The sequence below is a fragment of the Alosa alosa genome, chromosome 18, assembly GCF_017589495.1.
Source record: "Alosa alosa isolate M-15738 ecotype Scorff River chromosome 18, AALO_Geno_1.1, whole genome shotgun sequence".
NCBI classification, from domain to species: domain Eukaryota; kingdom Metazoa; phylum Chordata; class Actinopteri; order Clupeiformes; family Clupeidae; genus Alosa; species Alosa alosa.
In genome coordinates, this window is record NC_063206.1 from 25,901,014 (window position 1) to 25,914,626 (window position 13,613).

Below are 13,613 nucleotides of genomic sequence, written 5' to 3' on the forward strand. Positions count from 1 at the left end.
GTAGGTCATCTGTCTATCCATCCATCCATCCATCTTCTATATGCATCCATCCATCCATCCATCTATCAATCCATTCATCTTTGTTTTTATCTATGCATGTGCACATCAGGTAATACCTTTGCTCCCAATCTGATAAAACCTCTTTGCCTGTCATTGATTACGTCAGTGAGCTACCCAAAGAGCCATGACCCTGTGCCAAAAATACGGCCTAGGGGGCCATGCGCTAACCCCTCAGACTATTTACCACGATGTGGGGCACCACGATGACCTGGCCACCGGGTCCTAAGAGCAGGGCTTTCAGTGGAGGCCCCTCTTGATTATCGATTCTCATGCCCTTTTCGGGTTAACACAAGCTGACACTCCAATAACGAGGAGAAGAGCCATTAAGGCTACACAGCCGCGGGTTTCACTCAGATGTGCTGTTGGGTATATTGGACCGGCAACCGTCAAGGTGGATGGAAGTGTTTATACTGTCCACAATACAACACAATTCAAACCGAGAGTGAGACAATGTGGGCAGCCATTTTGGGGACATCCTTAAATGCTCAGTTGGGCAAGACATGGCTCTCTCTCTTCCCTTTCATCCTTGCCCTAACCTGGGGTCTCATCACAGCGCTGGCCTCAGGAGATCAATGCCGAGGTTTCTAACCAAACCGAGCCAATATCGATCTCCCCTCCCCCTTCAAAACGTGCCGGCCACTATGTCATCCGGAGGCAGATCAATGGTGGCCAGTGATTGCACATTTTGGGGATGAAACTGGAGATGCTGGCTGTTCTTCCCATGAGCTGCCTCTAGGTGTCACCCATGGGCTTCTCCAGGCCTCTCACACTCATGCTGCCTGTGTGTGAGTGCAGACTAGACGTGCTCACCAAATGAATGTCTCCTGGCTTTTTAATGCCATTGCTACTAGCTCTGAGATATAGGAGCGATGGGAGCGATATGGCTGACCATAAGATGGAATATGATGTGACCGTCTCACGCAGTGGTGAAAAGTGCTTCTGAGAGCGGCCTTCTGTGGTGTCCTGAACTTAAGAGAGACATCCATCTGTTTTCTGTAGATGCAGCAGGCTTCCATCAGTAGAATCATATTATAAGGAGCGATTTCAAAGTATACATTTGATTGTAAGCCTTGAGACAGAATGGCTTGATCGGTTTGTTGTACACATCCCAGTCCAATAAAAGCTTTTGTCCATTACAGCAGTTCAGTTGACAAAATCACATTTGCAAAAACAGAAATGACATTATCAGGTCGAAGCAAAGTCAGGGGAGACATGAGGGGAAATTAGCATTCACAGTGGCACTGAGGCGTCTGTGCCTTCTCCTCTTCTGAAAGGGAACAGCCACTTTGGCGTGATGTGTGCTCTGGTGTTGATTTGCTCCTTTGTGCCATGGCCCTAGGTGGACGCAGACTTTTGAGGAGGCAGGACATTATTCCCTCTGGGTCACTCAGTATGAGACACCCAGCGATCTGACCTGCTTTCTGTCCGTGGACAAGAGTCCAAATAACAGCTACCTACGTGAGTATCTGTTCGCAAAAGAACATAATTTCCTGTGCAAATGCACACACATTTTACATGTTTATGGTCATTGTTCACAGCATATGTCCTTTATTTCATAATACTTTGTAGGTTTCAATTAAAGGCTGTATTTCAGATATGTGCTCTATCTAAGTTTGAACATGTTCATAACATGCACTTACTGTCACTTACCAAACTATGTTAGTTAAAATCAATATCCTTTTGAGGCTTCATTATACAGAGTTTAAAGGCAATGTAGTTTCACTCTCTGCTATAGAGTGAAGCTAACACAGGACGATGGCATGTAGAACATACTTAAAATGGCCTCTGGATCTCATTCAATTAGGCCTGACCATGCCTTTAATCTCACAGACCCCCTAAATCGAGTCAGTGAAGGAAAGAAATGTCTTGTGCTGCCAACTTCTACCGCAAAAAGCCCCTCTCTCTCTCCCTCTCTCTCTCTTTCTCTCTCTTTGTCTATCTCTCTCTCTCTCTCTCTTGTCCCAAGAGTCGGATGCGCACTATATTGATCAGATAAGCTGCACTTTTCTTCAACAAAGCTCCAAAAAAGAAAGAAGAAAAGCTTTTTTCACCCCCCACCACTATGCCATGTTTGTTGTCGAAGGCCGCCCCATGAGAAGCACACGCACGGCTGGCAACACATTAAGCGAAGCGTCGAGGATTTGGAGACATAATGGGCCTTTGAAAGCACCTCTCTCTCTCTCTCTCCGGCCTAATGCAGACTCCGTTTTACAATAGCAGAGATTATGTTGTAGATCGGATTTTTAAGGCCAAGTAGCCATTATCTGTCAGATATATGGGCTGTGTGACTAAAGCCCCTCTGCCTTATGATGAGTCTCCATTAGTTGTCCATTCTGGGCGATTATGGACAGGCTCCATAGGGAACCACTAAGAAAGTAATGGGTCAGGTAATTAGGGAAGGGCCCTTAGCTAAATAATACCACAGGTGTGTATACTGTAGCAAGGTGTGTACACTGAACATGTTGTTTTTATACAGAAGTCACGTATTTACTTATGGTGGCTGGGTACTTGACATCTTTTTTCGTTGATAATTTCGATGCTGGTTTTAAGGGCAGCGTCCAATTCGTCTTATGTGGTCCGGGGGCACAGGTGCTGATGATGACAGTCACTTTCTTTCATCAGGGCGCTGCCCATTTGCTGAGGCCAGATACCATAAGAGGATGGACACGTCCCAAGTGGAGTCATGAAGCCCACTCTGTTTAAAAAGCTTTTGGATCAAATCACCAGGAGAATTCTATCTCATCTGCATGTTTTTTTGGACCCTTCTCAGGAAAATAACACTGATACTAGTTTACACGATAACCAGTATTAGAAGCTGAATTAAAAACTGAATGGTAAAGCATATGATAAAATGATAATCAATAAAAAAAATAGTTTAAATGATATTAAGAGCAGAGAAGTCACCATCAGCTGGATCTCTCTTTTAATTAGCTAAAATGAAACACATAGCCTGCACATGACATTTTTTTAAGTGCTCTCTGCTTCCTGGTAATTTCTCTCCAAACACATTTAATCAGCTGTCCATAATGAAGTCACTTTGGGTGAAAAAAAACACTTAATGAAAAACAGACTAGTACTGTCCATCCTCTTCATGTCATGCCGTATTCTCACCCCACTGATTGAATGGACATTTCTGTGTTTGTTTTTCCATCCGGCGCGTCCACCTGCCCCCTGCAGCATGGTTGTGATGCGAACAGATGGGAACAAAGGGACAGTCCAGAAAATAAGGCCTTTTAGTGCAAAGCTCAGAGCCTCTCTCATTTTTTAATTATATTTACTGTACGCAATGACGTTTTATTTGGCTCACACACCACATTCATTTCATATCTTGTTACAGTCCGTGTCTTCATATTCTCATTTAACAATGAATGATGCATTCCTTGGAGATAATTAAAATCGATTTGATTATCCGCGCAGAACATTCAATGCACGCATCAGTTCAATAGGCAATAGACAAATATCACTGATAACAAAACTGCATTTTCATACCTAAAACATCACCTCTGACACCACCTTAGACCTGACCTCGAAGGTTAAATGACCAGAGCCCTTATGACCCCAAACCACAAGGGGCATAACATTTCCTTCCCCACATCCTGTGATGCCTCTCTCTGGACAGGCCAATCCAGCATCATGCTCTCTGGCAGTATCCGTCATCTCCCCCTTCCTGGGCTGTGAAAATATGGCTTGAGGAGAACATTGCTTATGGCTGGCCATATAGGCTTGAATTTCACAGATTGATTGCCTTGCCTATGGATTGGTCTTGCGTTACATAAGAGGGCACGTTAGGCTCCTTGAAAGCTCCCCAGTGACGTGACATGGCTGGAGGGAGACATCACAGCACAGAAAACAGTATGGCAGTACAAGCACTTGGACGTGAACACCATGGCTCTCAGAAAACGAGTTCAGAAACAGTGATTTTATTTCCTCTATGTTTTCATTTCTCCTGAATTCATTGATAGGAGCAGTGGTATCACTGGCTGACTATGGGTAGACCCAGGTTCAATTCCTGCTGTTCTGAGTCTGTGGATAAAATCGACTGCTAAATATCAGTCAATTTTAACATTCACTTTAACTTTTAACTTTAAAAGGCACTAGTAATAATAACTAGTCACATACATTTACTCTTGTGTTTGAAATGGGGTTTTAATGAATGAGAATATCCATGTCTTTTTGAACCCCTCTAGCTCTCCTGGCTGCAGCTCTTCTTCTGGCTTTTCTGTCTCTCCTATGGACAGTGGCACCATACGTATACAGGTACCTGTCTTGTGTGTGTGTGTGTGTGTGTGTGTGTGTGTGTGAGCACGTGTGTGTACCTGTGTGTGTGTGTTTGTGTGTATCTGTGTATGTGTGTGTCTGTGTGTGTGTGTGTGTGTGTGTGTGTGTGTGTGTGTGTGTCACCATACGTATACAAGTATAGCGGCACACACCTGCAGAGATCCCTAAACACTTCAGCCAAGCACTGAAAAAGTACATATCACAGCAACAGTAATTTCCTTTAAGCAATTTGAGGTCCTTTAATTGCTCTGCAAATATTCAATGTAGCTGTTAATAAATGTCTCAGAGATCAAGGCTTACATAAAAAAAAAAAAAAATTTTGCTTACAGCAACAGCAGTCTGAAGAGTGCCTTTAAACATTGCTATCTGTCTTCAACAGATGGAAGTGTACTTCAAAGATCATCAATTTAATTTCCTGCCAGCGCCCTCAATTATCTACAGAAAATGTAAGCAATAAGTACAGCTATATACGCTGCCATGGGACGAAGGCTGGGGAAGAAGAGGCCTCCATTGATTATTTATCATTCATCATGAGAAGAGCTTCACTAATGGCTCTTCATGGCTGAAAAGCAAAAGAGAGAGAGAGAGAGGGGAGTGGGGGGGCTCTAGTCTAAACTTTTGTTGTCTGTGTCAGGAGGGTGGTGTAAGATCAATCGTTTTCTTTTGCTGACGACGTGGACAGTTTCGGGGAGTGCGCGCGACTGTCTGAAAAGTCTCTCTGTGTGGAGGATCTCTCATTTCCCAGCGGATGGGGGCTCTCGGCTCCCATATGGCTCTATGATGGCAGAGATATCCATCATGGAGAATTAGAGTCGGCATCTTCCTGCTCTGGCTCCTCAGAAAACTATGTGGGGCTACTGCCCAGGCTAATCAAACTAGGACTCGCAATCCTGGGTGATCTAGTCTGCAGAGTGAGTCTGCAGAGACTCCAAAACCCCCCATTCTAAGCATTTAGAAAGTCTTCTACTCAGTTACGGCTGCAGACAATTTGTCTAGAGATATCATTCCGTAGACAAAAACAAGTTGTACGCTGAAGAAATGTTCTGTTTAAATGTTTAAGCAACTTTGACATCTGAGTCTGGTATGTTTTTTCATGGTTTGGACTAAAACATCAACAATCACCATGCTTGAATTATCATTTTCTCAATATAGAATTCTATTTACAAACTCACATACATACCGATATACAAATGATACCTGATACAGTATGTATACAGTATATATATCTTGATATATTCCTGACTCATCCTATATGTTTTGTTTTTGCAGGAAGATCTATCTGCTGAGATTAGTAGCCAACCAAGATCCTCGCGGCTAAAGTCACTGGACACCTTCCGAGGGTACACCACACCACTCCCCCCTTCCCCAAATCATGTGCATCTATAGTTAACGTTGTGCTCAAAAGAACTGTTTATCTCAGTGGCCTTATTAATTGGTTGGATTTTGATAGTCACTGCTATGGTCCTTATGCGTTGTATCCTATAGCTGGTAATTAGAGGTGGGTCTGTGTGTGTGTGTGTGTGTGTGGGGGTCACTGTCTGGTTGCATGGTTACTTGAGCGTTTGTTATCTGGTGCAAGCCTCGGGCAATATTTCTAATATCTTTTGCGCTCATGGCTTCGAACAAGGGATTGCTGTTGAGCAGGAGTGATGTGATTTAATCGGGTATCCCAGCACCCCTTAATTGGGGCTCGGGGCAGACACAAAGCACGCGGCTCGGGAAACAGGAAGCTGGTGTGGCTTTGACCTCCCACTTACCCAATAATTGATGTAATAGTACAACCAACATATCAGCACATATCCAGAAGGCAGTGGGTCTGGAGGCTCTGGGTGAGGGAAGAAGGCTGGGTCTCGGGCAGGCTAGCAGTCTTTATGTGTGTGTGTGTGTGTGTGTGTGTGTGTGTGTGTGTGTGTGTTTGCCTGTGGAGATGGCTCTGATGCCATAGTGCTTTTATTGAGCTGATATATGGATGGTGATAAAAGTGCATGAAATGAAAAAAAAAGCAGGTCATGCAGAAATGGCGGCTCGCGATAAAACACTGAGAGCATTTTCCCCCATTTTTTTCCTCAAATCATTATGGACCATAATGAGTGAAACCATTTAGATAAATAACACGATTGGAAAAGAAAAACTACATTCAGAGGCACAAGTGCAGGACTAAAAATAAGTCAGAGTTAAGTTAATGTTGTGAGTTTATATTGAATGAGTATTGTTGGATATTCTGTGGCCATCATCATGACAAAACCAGATGCTCAGCACACACCAGCATTGTTTGCCTTTTCGTTGTCTCATTGGGATTTGCCAGTCCACTTCCTTTTTACATATAATGGCCCTATCATTACGCTGAATCAGTGTCTCTGTCTCTGAACCCCCACCCCCATGAAACACACACACACGTACATACACACACACACACAAACCTCTGCTGTCAAAATCTACTTATAGGCAGTCAACACACTGAGAAGAGCTGTACAGCATTATTGTGATGGACAGTGCTGCTTACATCTAGCTGCTTGCAATAAGGAAGCAGTGTTGTTTATTAAAGCATGCTGATCATGTCACGTAGCAATTGAAAATTGATACATACATTTTGAACTAGGGATGCTCCGATCCGATATATATCGGCTCAATAGCTGGATCAGGTATCGGGTGACAAACAATGAGATTGATATGGAGCATTAAATTCAGTTCTATGTAAGTTTATGATTACAGTACAGTACATCACGTCATGCCATTATTTACATCATGAATACAAATAAAACAATAATATCGGATTGGTACATGGAAACGGCCAGGTATCATTATAGCTATCGAAACTGAGGTTCACTGCATCTTTATTTTGAACATAAGCCATGTTTGACTTACCCAGATGGCTGCTACACATAAATGGTGGTTAGGGAGGTTCTCTTCACTGTAAAGCACTGTGGGTGCCTCGATAAAACACTATTTAAATGGAAAGGGTTGTTGTTGCTGTTGTTACACTCAGGCCACTGTCCAGTTCAGAAGAACTTAAAATCTATAACAATACATGCGCTTCAAAAAACACATCTCTGCCAATTTTATCATACCTTTCCATATGTGTCTGTAAATGACCCTTCACCCTCTATGTAGAATCTCTTCAAAAGTGCTTTCATAGCCCTTTGCTCCTCTCATAATTACTTACTTGCCAAATAGGTGAAGTAAGGACATTGAGAAATATTCCCCCATAAATAATAACGGTGAAAAGTAGCCCTCCTACTCAGTCATACTGTGAAGGTGTCAGACTTCCTCATATTGATGTCCTCCTCCATTAATTGCATTATTGTTGAGGTGGAATCAAAAAATTGTACGTCAGCTCCTTGCATGAGCATCCAAAACTGAGCTAATGCAAGTGTGTAAAATATGTGCCCTCGGCTATTAAGTTTAAGTTTTCTGCGGTGAGCACAGACATCTGTCAAGTGCCAATGAGCCCCCGTGAAATGTCTGAGCCTGAAGCCTGCTGCAAAGCTTTGCCATCTATTTGCCAGACGTCATTTGTGTGATATATATATATACGGTACACCACTGTAGACTTCGCATTTTAATTTTTTAAAAAGGATCTAGGTTTCAATCTTGTGGCAGCTGAGAGCTTGGTGTTCCTTGGTTCCTTTCATATCGGTGACTGCTTTTTGAATCTTGTGGTGTAGCCCAAATGATGCAGTGAATGCAAAGGGAAGTTAATTGCATGGAAAATCTATTCTTCATATGTTAGGTGAAGTCATCAGTACTTTGTTAAGATTTCAAATTAGTTAATTCATTTTTTTTTTAAATAATCAGTCATCTGTCAAATGTATTTGTGGAAAACAAAGGGATCTGACGATCATTTAACATTTAGTGCAGGTCTTATTTGTCAAAACTTTGGCTGAGGTTCACTCACTTCATTAAAGTAATTTTCTTCTTGTCCAGAGGCAATCTATCACAGGGTTTTACATGAACGGGAGTTATGATAGAGTCTTGAATCTTATCCATAGATAGTTACAGCAGTAGTTTGACTGACAGTGTACTGAACTCTGAGACGATTGCAGCACTACACAATCACAACTTCATGAAGCAGTTCAGAAATGGATTGATATATATATTTTGTGTCTGAAGTCAAAACTGCTTGTGTTGCCCACCTCGGGGAGGGCATGGAGGACAACAACACTCAGAATTCAGTAGCTTAACAGTCCCAAATCATCTGTTGCTGGATGTGGATGGACTACTGCTGACACTGTTTGTGGATCTGTATGTGACCTTAGTGACCTGTTTGCAAAATATTTTGTTGGCCACCACACTGACATTAGTTAGAAGAGTGAAAGACCTCCAATGCTGCACAAAAAATGGTATTTACAAGTTTAAATTGAAATTATATTAGGGATATAAAATTACTGTAACAATAATGTTTGATTTAAATCTACAGAGCTGGTAATAAGGGACAGTTTGCACAGATACAATCTGGAGTGACTCAACCTTTTTTTTGCGTACTTGTGTGTGTTTGTTTGTGTGTGTTTGTTTGTGTGTGTGGGTGTACCTGTGTGTGTTTGTATGTGTGTGTGGATATTTTTTTGCGTGTCTGTGTGTGTGTGTGTGTGTGTGTATGTGTGTGTGTGAGTGTGTGCATGTGTGTTTGTAAGTGTATATGTGTGTATGCCAGCATTAGTGTGTATGTGAGATAAAGAGCATTCCTCTGGCTTGTTCCCTCCTTGATAGTCCTTTTGAGATGATAGCATGTGATTAAAATCTTGTATCAGCAGGTCAGGTCTAAAAGGAGCAGTAATGGTCTCTGTTGCCTCTCTTAATTCAATTATGTTGGTAAAACAAGGGGAATCAGAGGGAGGACATGGACAGCTTCCTCCAAGCATCTATTTTGGGGACTGATTCCCTATTTGCTGCCCTTAAGCAAGATGCCTCTTTTCAGTTGAGCCACCCTCAGTTTATTCACAAGATGAAAATAGCGTATTTAAGTGACGTGACATTTCATAGCTGTACAGGTGTTGGGGGTAAAAGAATAGACATGTGCTGCTGCTGCTGTTTCACATTCATCTCCTCTCCTCCACCAGACTTATTTAAAACTGGCACACTTTCACACACGGTGAAAATATATGCCTGTGGCAGTAACTGTGTCAACGTATGGTACCATTCCATCAAGAGCAAAATCCATCCTCCTTCTCTCTCTCTCTCTCTCACTGGATGACGTGAAGTGAAGTTGTACACATAATAAATGACACGGAGAGCTTTAGTCAGCATTTCTGCATGAGGAGATCCAGAGGACAAGCGCTCATTTCCTGAGTGATTCATAATGCTTAGTCTGCATTACCTTATCCACTCCTGTTCTGGGGTGATATATGTATAAAACTCACGCCCCTATCCACGGCCCTTTGATCTTTAATACTTGCATTTACTAGACGCATCACTACTGATGCCTCCGCTGACAGCTGGGTGTTATCCTCTTAACATCCAATGAGGCTTGATGACGACTGTCAGTTCATGATAATATATTTGCGTGCAGGACGGCCACTGTCACTGACAGTTTGTGCATTCCGGTATGGTATGGCTCTGCTCAGCTTTGGGAGCAGGATGCCTAACTCCACTAGTAAGGGTGGTAGGTCCCCCCAGTGTCGCAGGTTGCAGTAGACAAAATCAAAGCATATTATGTTCTGCGGGTGAAGCCGAGCAGACTACTTATGTTCTGTACTGTGTATTCTGAAAGGCCTCAGTGACACCTAGTCTAGTCTGGCGTGTGTCAGGAGAGGCCTGAGGAAGCGCAGTCCCATGCGAGGCCATCACAGCAAGGGCGAAGAGGGAGCTAGGGGGCAGGACATGGTATGCCGCCTCCGATGAGGTCATACACTTCCTGTCTAGAATTTGGAGTCGAGCAGAAACTGAATGAAAAAATTGTATAGTTGATTGAGCTTTTCTAATTTTCATGTTTGGTATCTCATATGTGGGCGAGTTCACCAAACCAAATTTCCACATGCCACAGATGATGTAGGTTTGGTCTCTGACATAATGTTATCGATACAATCTAAATGAATGAACTGAAATGTGAATAAATACAAATTTATATTACATATAATTTTGTACATATTTCAAGCGTTTTCCAAGCAAAATCTTCATAACTAAATGATGTATGTGCAACTACACAATGACATTTTTGACAGTTCTGTCTTCTGCTGATCTAAAATGCTGACCACCTCTAACAAGCATATGTAATATGCAATGAGTAGGAACTAAGCCTTGATTCCACACTGCTCTTGAAAGTCTGACACTGAAGAGAAAAGAAACGCACTTTGTAGTTTGAGGAAATGAATAAATGACATTATAACATGTCACGATGCACCATGTCTATTAAGCCTGCTAATTTGGCTTATTTTAGTGGTGCACTAAACTAGTGAACCTCTCCATGAGGAGGATGTGGGGCTGTTAGGCTGAAGAAGACGTGGCGAGTAACTGTGAAATCCTCAAACAGGTTCTTAGGAAAAAAGGGAAAACTGATTTGTGCCTTCCATTTGTTTGTCAGATTTGGTCACATTTCAATACTAAATTGTCCACCTGAACCACCTCTTTTCTCAGGGGCATGTTCCTGTGCATCCATACACCATTCTTCAAAAGCATAATATCTGCTCAAAAGAATGGTTGTGTGTATATTTGATGTTGAACTTGCAACTCTGTTTTGTACTGGGAAATTATGCTCAGGTTTGAATAAATTTCCCATCAGAGTTTGACATATGCATCCTACAAAGTCATGACAAATGTTCTCTTTCCAAGAAACTCAGTCAGTCATACATTTCTGCGATTGATTAATATCATGGACAAGAAACAATTTGTAATCAGCTGAGTAAGCTAAGAAATGTGAATGTAGGAACTAAGTTTGGCTCTTTGATCCATCACCCACTGGTGTTTCTTGTGACTTTGTCAGGTTCTCTTTGACGCTCATGGTGTTTGTGAACTACGGAGGAGGAGGCTACTGGTTCTTTCAGCATGCTCCATGGAACGGTGATGTACAAACCACAAACCTCATATACACACAGATTCTTAGAACAGAATTGCACATTCGGTGGGAGCTGTGATACAAGCAGCAGGGTCCGTACCATAATCGGGTCCAAGTGCCCCCTGGGACCTGGGATCAGATCTGACCTGAGGCCATTTTCCAATCCCATCCCATCCCTCTCCTTCACTTGCTTTCTGTCACTCTTCACCGTCCTATCAGAATAATGATTTAAAAGGCCAAAATAACCTAAAATAAGAATACATATTTGGAATTTGACAGTGATTCTGATGGTGGTGTCTGGTGACATTAATTGTATCTTTTTAAATAGTTTATTGCCTAAATAATGAAAACAAAGAAAACAAAGAAAACAGTGTGATTTCTTCACCTAAACTAAATCAAGCATCCATCTCCTAGATACATATCACTAATCATTTTCAGGGGAGTCAGATAAGGGGGAGGTGGCTTGGTAAAATTTAATGGGAGCTATTACAAAGTGCATCTCCTGGAGTATTTAAAGATGAACTCAATTTAAGCTTTATAATAGGCTCTTCATCACATCAGCAGAATTGTATTGATCAGTGAGGAAAAGCTGATGGATTTTCATCTGACTGTTAGGCCTCCACTGTCATGGATGTAGGTAGGCACGTTTATAAATCACTCACTGTCTAAAAATCGAAGGATAATAAGAATAACAACATTTTAGGGCATTCCTTTTTTATCAGTGGGTTCCATAATGATGCTCACAAGTATCTGTTGATGTGCCTTGGCCATAAGTCTTCATTATCTCTGGTTTTCACATGATTAAACCAGGATAATTGTGGAATAACCATGAAAAAATGTGTTGGCTTGTCCTACTCCCATAATGCACCTGTCCATCTCTCTTGTTTATCAATGAAACCTTTCAAGTTTGTTTTTTCTTCAGGCCTTTAAAAAAAATGTTACACAAAGAATGCCAATATACAACGTAGATGTATGTATGCTATTGTCATTGACATGTGTGTCTATGTGTGTTTTTGTGATTATGTAACAGGTCTAACTGTGGCTGATCTTGTGATGCCTTGGTGAGTTGCCAACGTGTGCCTAATCAATCAATACAAAATTATGACTTTCTCTCTCATCTAGAAATGAAGGAACAGAACCAGGCTCAGATGGCCTCTCACTCTCTTCCCACTCACTTGACCTTCCGATCGACCCTGAACACCAATCCAAAATATTAAGTGACACTTTGTCTTTGACTGTAAACAGAATCTGTGTCACCTGTAATGTACACCAGTGCTTACATAGCAGACACATGAGTCTTGCAAGATGAAAGATTTTTAGTTCGGTTTTTGGTTTAAAGCCAATATTTTCATAGTCATCATATCTGGTGCTGTTCTGACAATCATGTTAAAGACAGCCTGGCTTGTGTAATTACACATTAAGCAGACTAATCAGTAATGAGGTCTTATTGAGAGAGGAAATAATAACATGGGCTGTCTTACATTATTAATCTTTCTGTTGTTAATTAATCTGTAATTAATCTGCAATTAGTACTACATGTCCTAGCTAATAGGGTCATTCCAATAAAAAGCTGACATAGAATACTTGGCTGATAGCTTGGCTGATGCATCTGGCATAATTCACATCAAGATGTTTAATATGCATGCATGTATTAAAAAATTCCCTCCAATAAAAGAAATAGACTTTTTAAAAAGCCTTCTGAAATGCATTGCACTGAACTGCTAAATTATGGCAAGAGCCACAACAGTGGATTTCAACTGCTTCACTGTTACTATGAGTGCAACACTCAGGCATACTCATCTCAGTAGCACCTGAATGGGTCTGTATGATTTGGTGTTCTTACGGCATGTTTGTGTTCATCATTGGCACATTGGTAGTGCTGGCGTTGATTTGGTGTTCTTACGGCAGGTTTGTGTTCATCATCGGCACGTCGGTAGTGCTGGCCTTCAGCTCCATGCGGCGGAGAGGCGTGGGCCGCCTGCAGCTGCTGAGGAAGCTGTCCTGGAGATCCATGGTCCTGATTCTGATTGGCTTCTGCTTCATCAACTACAGCCCCAGAGATGGACTGTGTATGTATGGCTTTGTTTTTATTATTGTTTGTTGTACAGTAATATACTGTGCCAAGAACCAGAGAGACATATCCCTGTGTGTAACTGTCAGTAATGGTAGCATTGTTTTACTAAAAGATTAAATAGGACCTACAGCCTTGAAGACTAATTCTACTTTTTTTTACGGGAGACGGGTCGATATCGCTGCATACATTTCTATCATTACAATGGAGAGTAAA

General features: G+C 41.8%; 1 protein-coding gene across 1 annotated transcript in view; it reads left to right on the top strand.

The window, feature by feature from the left end:
• The window catches only part of si:dkey-192p21.6 (uncharacterized protein LOC565246 homolog), a 41,140-nt gene that overhangs the window by 10,642 nt on the left and 16,885 nt on the right, over positions 1–13,613 (top strand). The window contains exons 5-11 of the mRNA XM_048270570.1: positions 1,400–1,518; positions 4,248–4,317; positions 4,718–4,784; positions 5,608–5,678; positions 11,255–11,331; positions 12,357–12,387; positions 13,235–13,395. Coding sequence (XP_048126527.1) covers positions 1,400–1,518; positions 4,248–4,317; positions 4,718–4,784; positions 5,608–5,678; positions 11,255–11,331; positions 12,357–12,387; positions 13,235–13,395 — 596 coding nt within the window. The remainder of the gene's footprint in view (positions 1–1,399; positions 1,519–4,247; positions 4,318–4,717; positions 4,785–5,607; positions 5,679–11,254; positions 11,332–12,356; positions 12,388–13,234; positions 13,396–13,613) is intronic.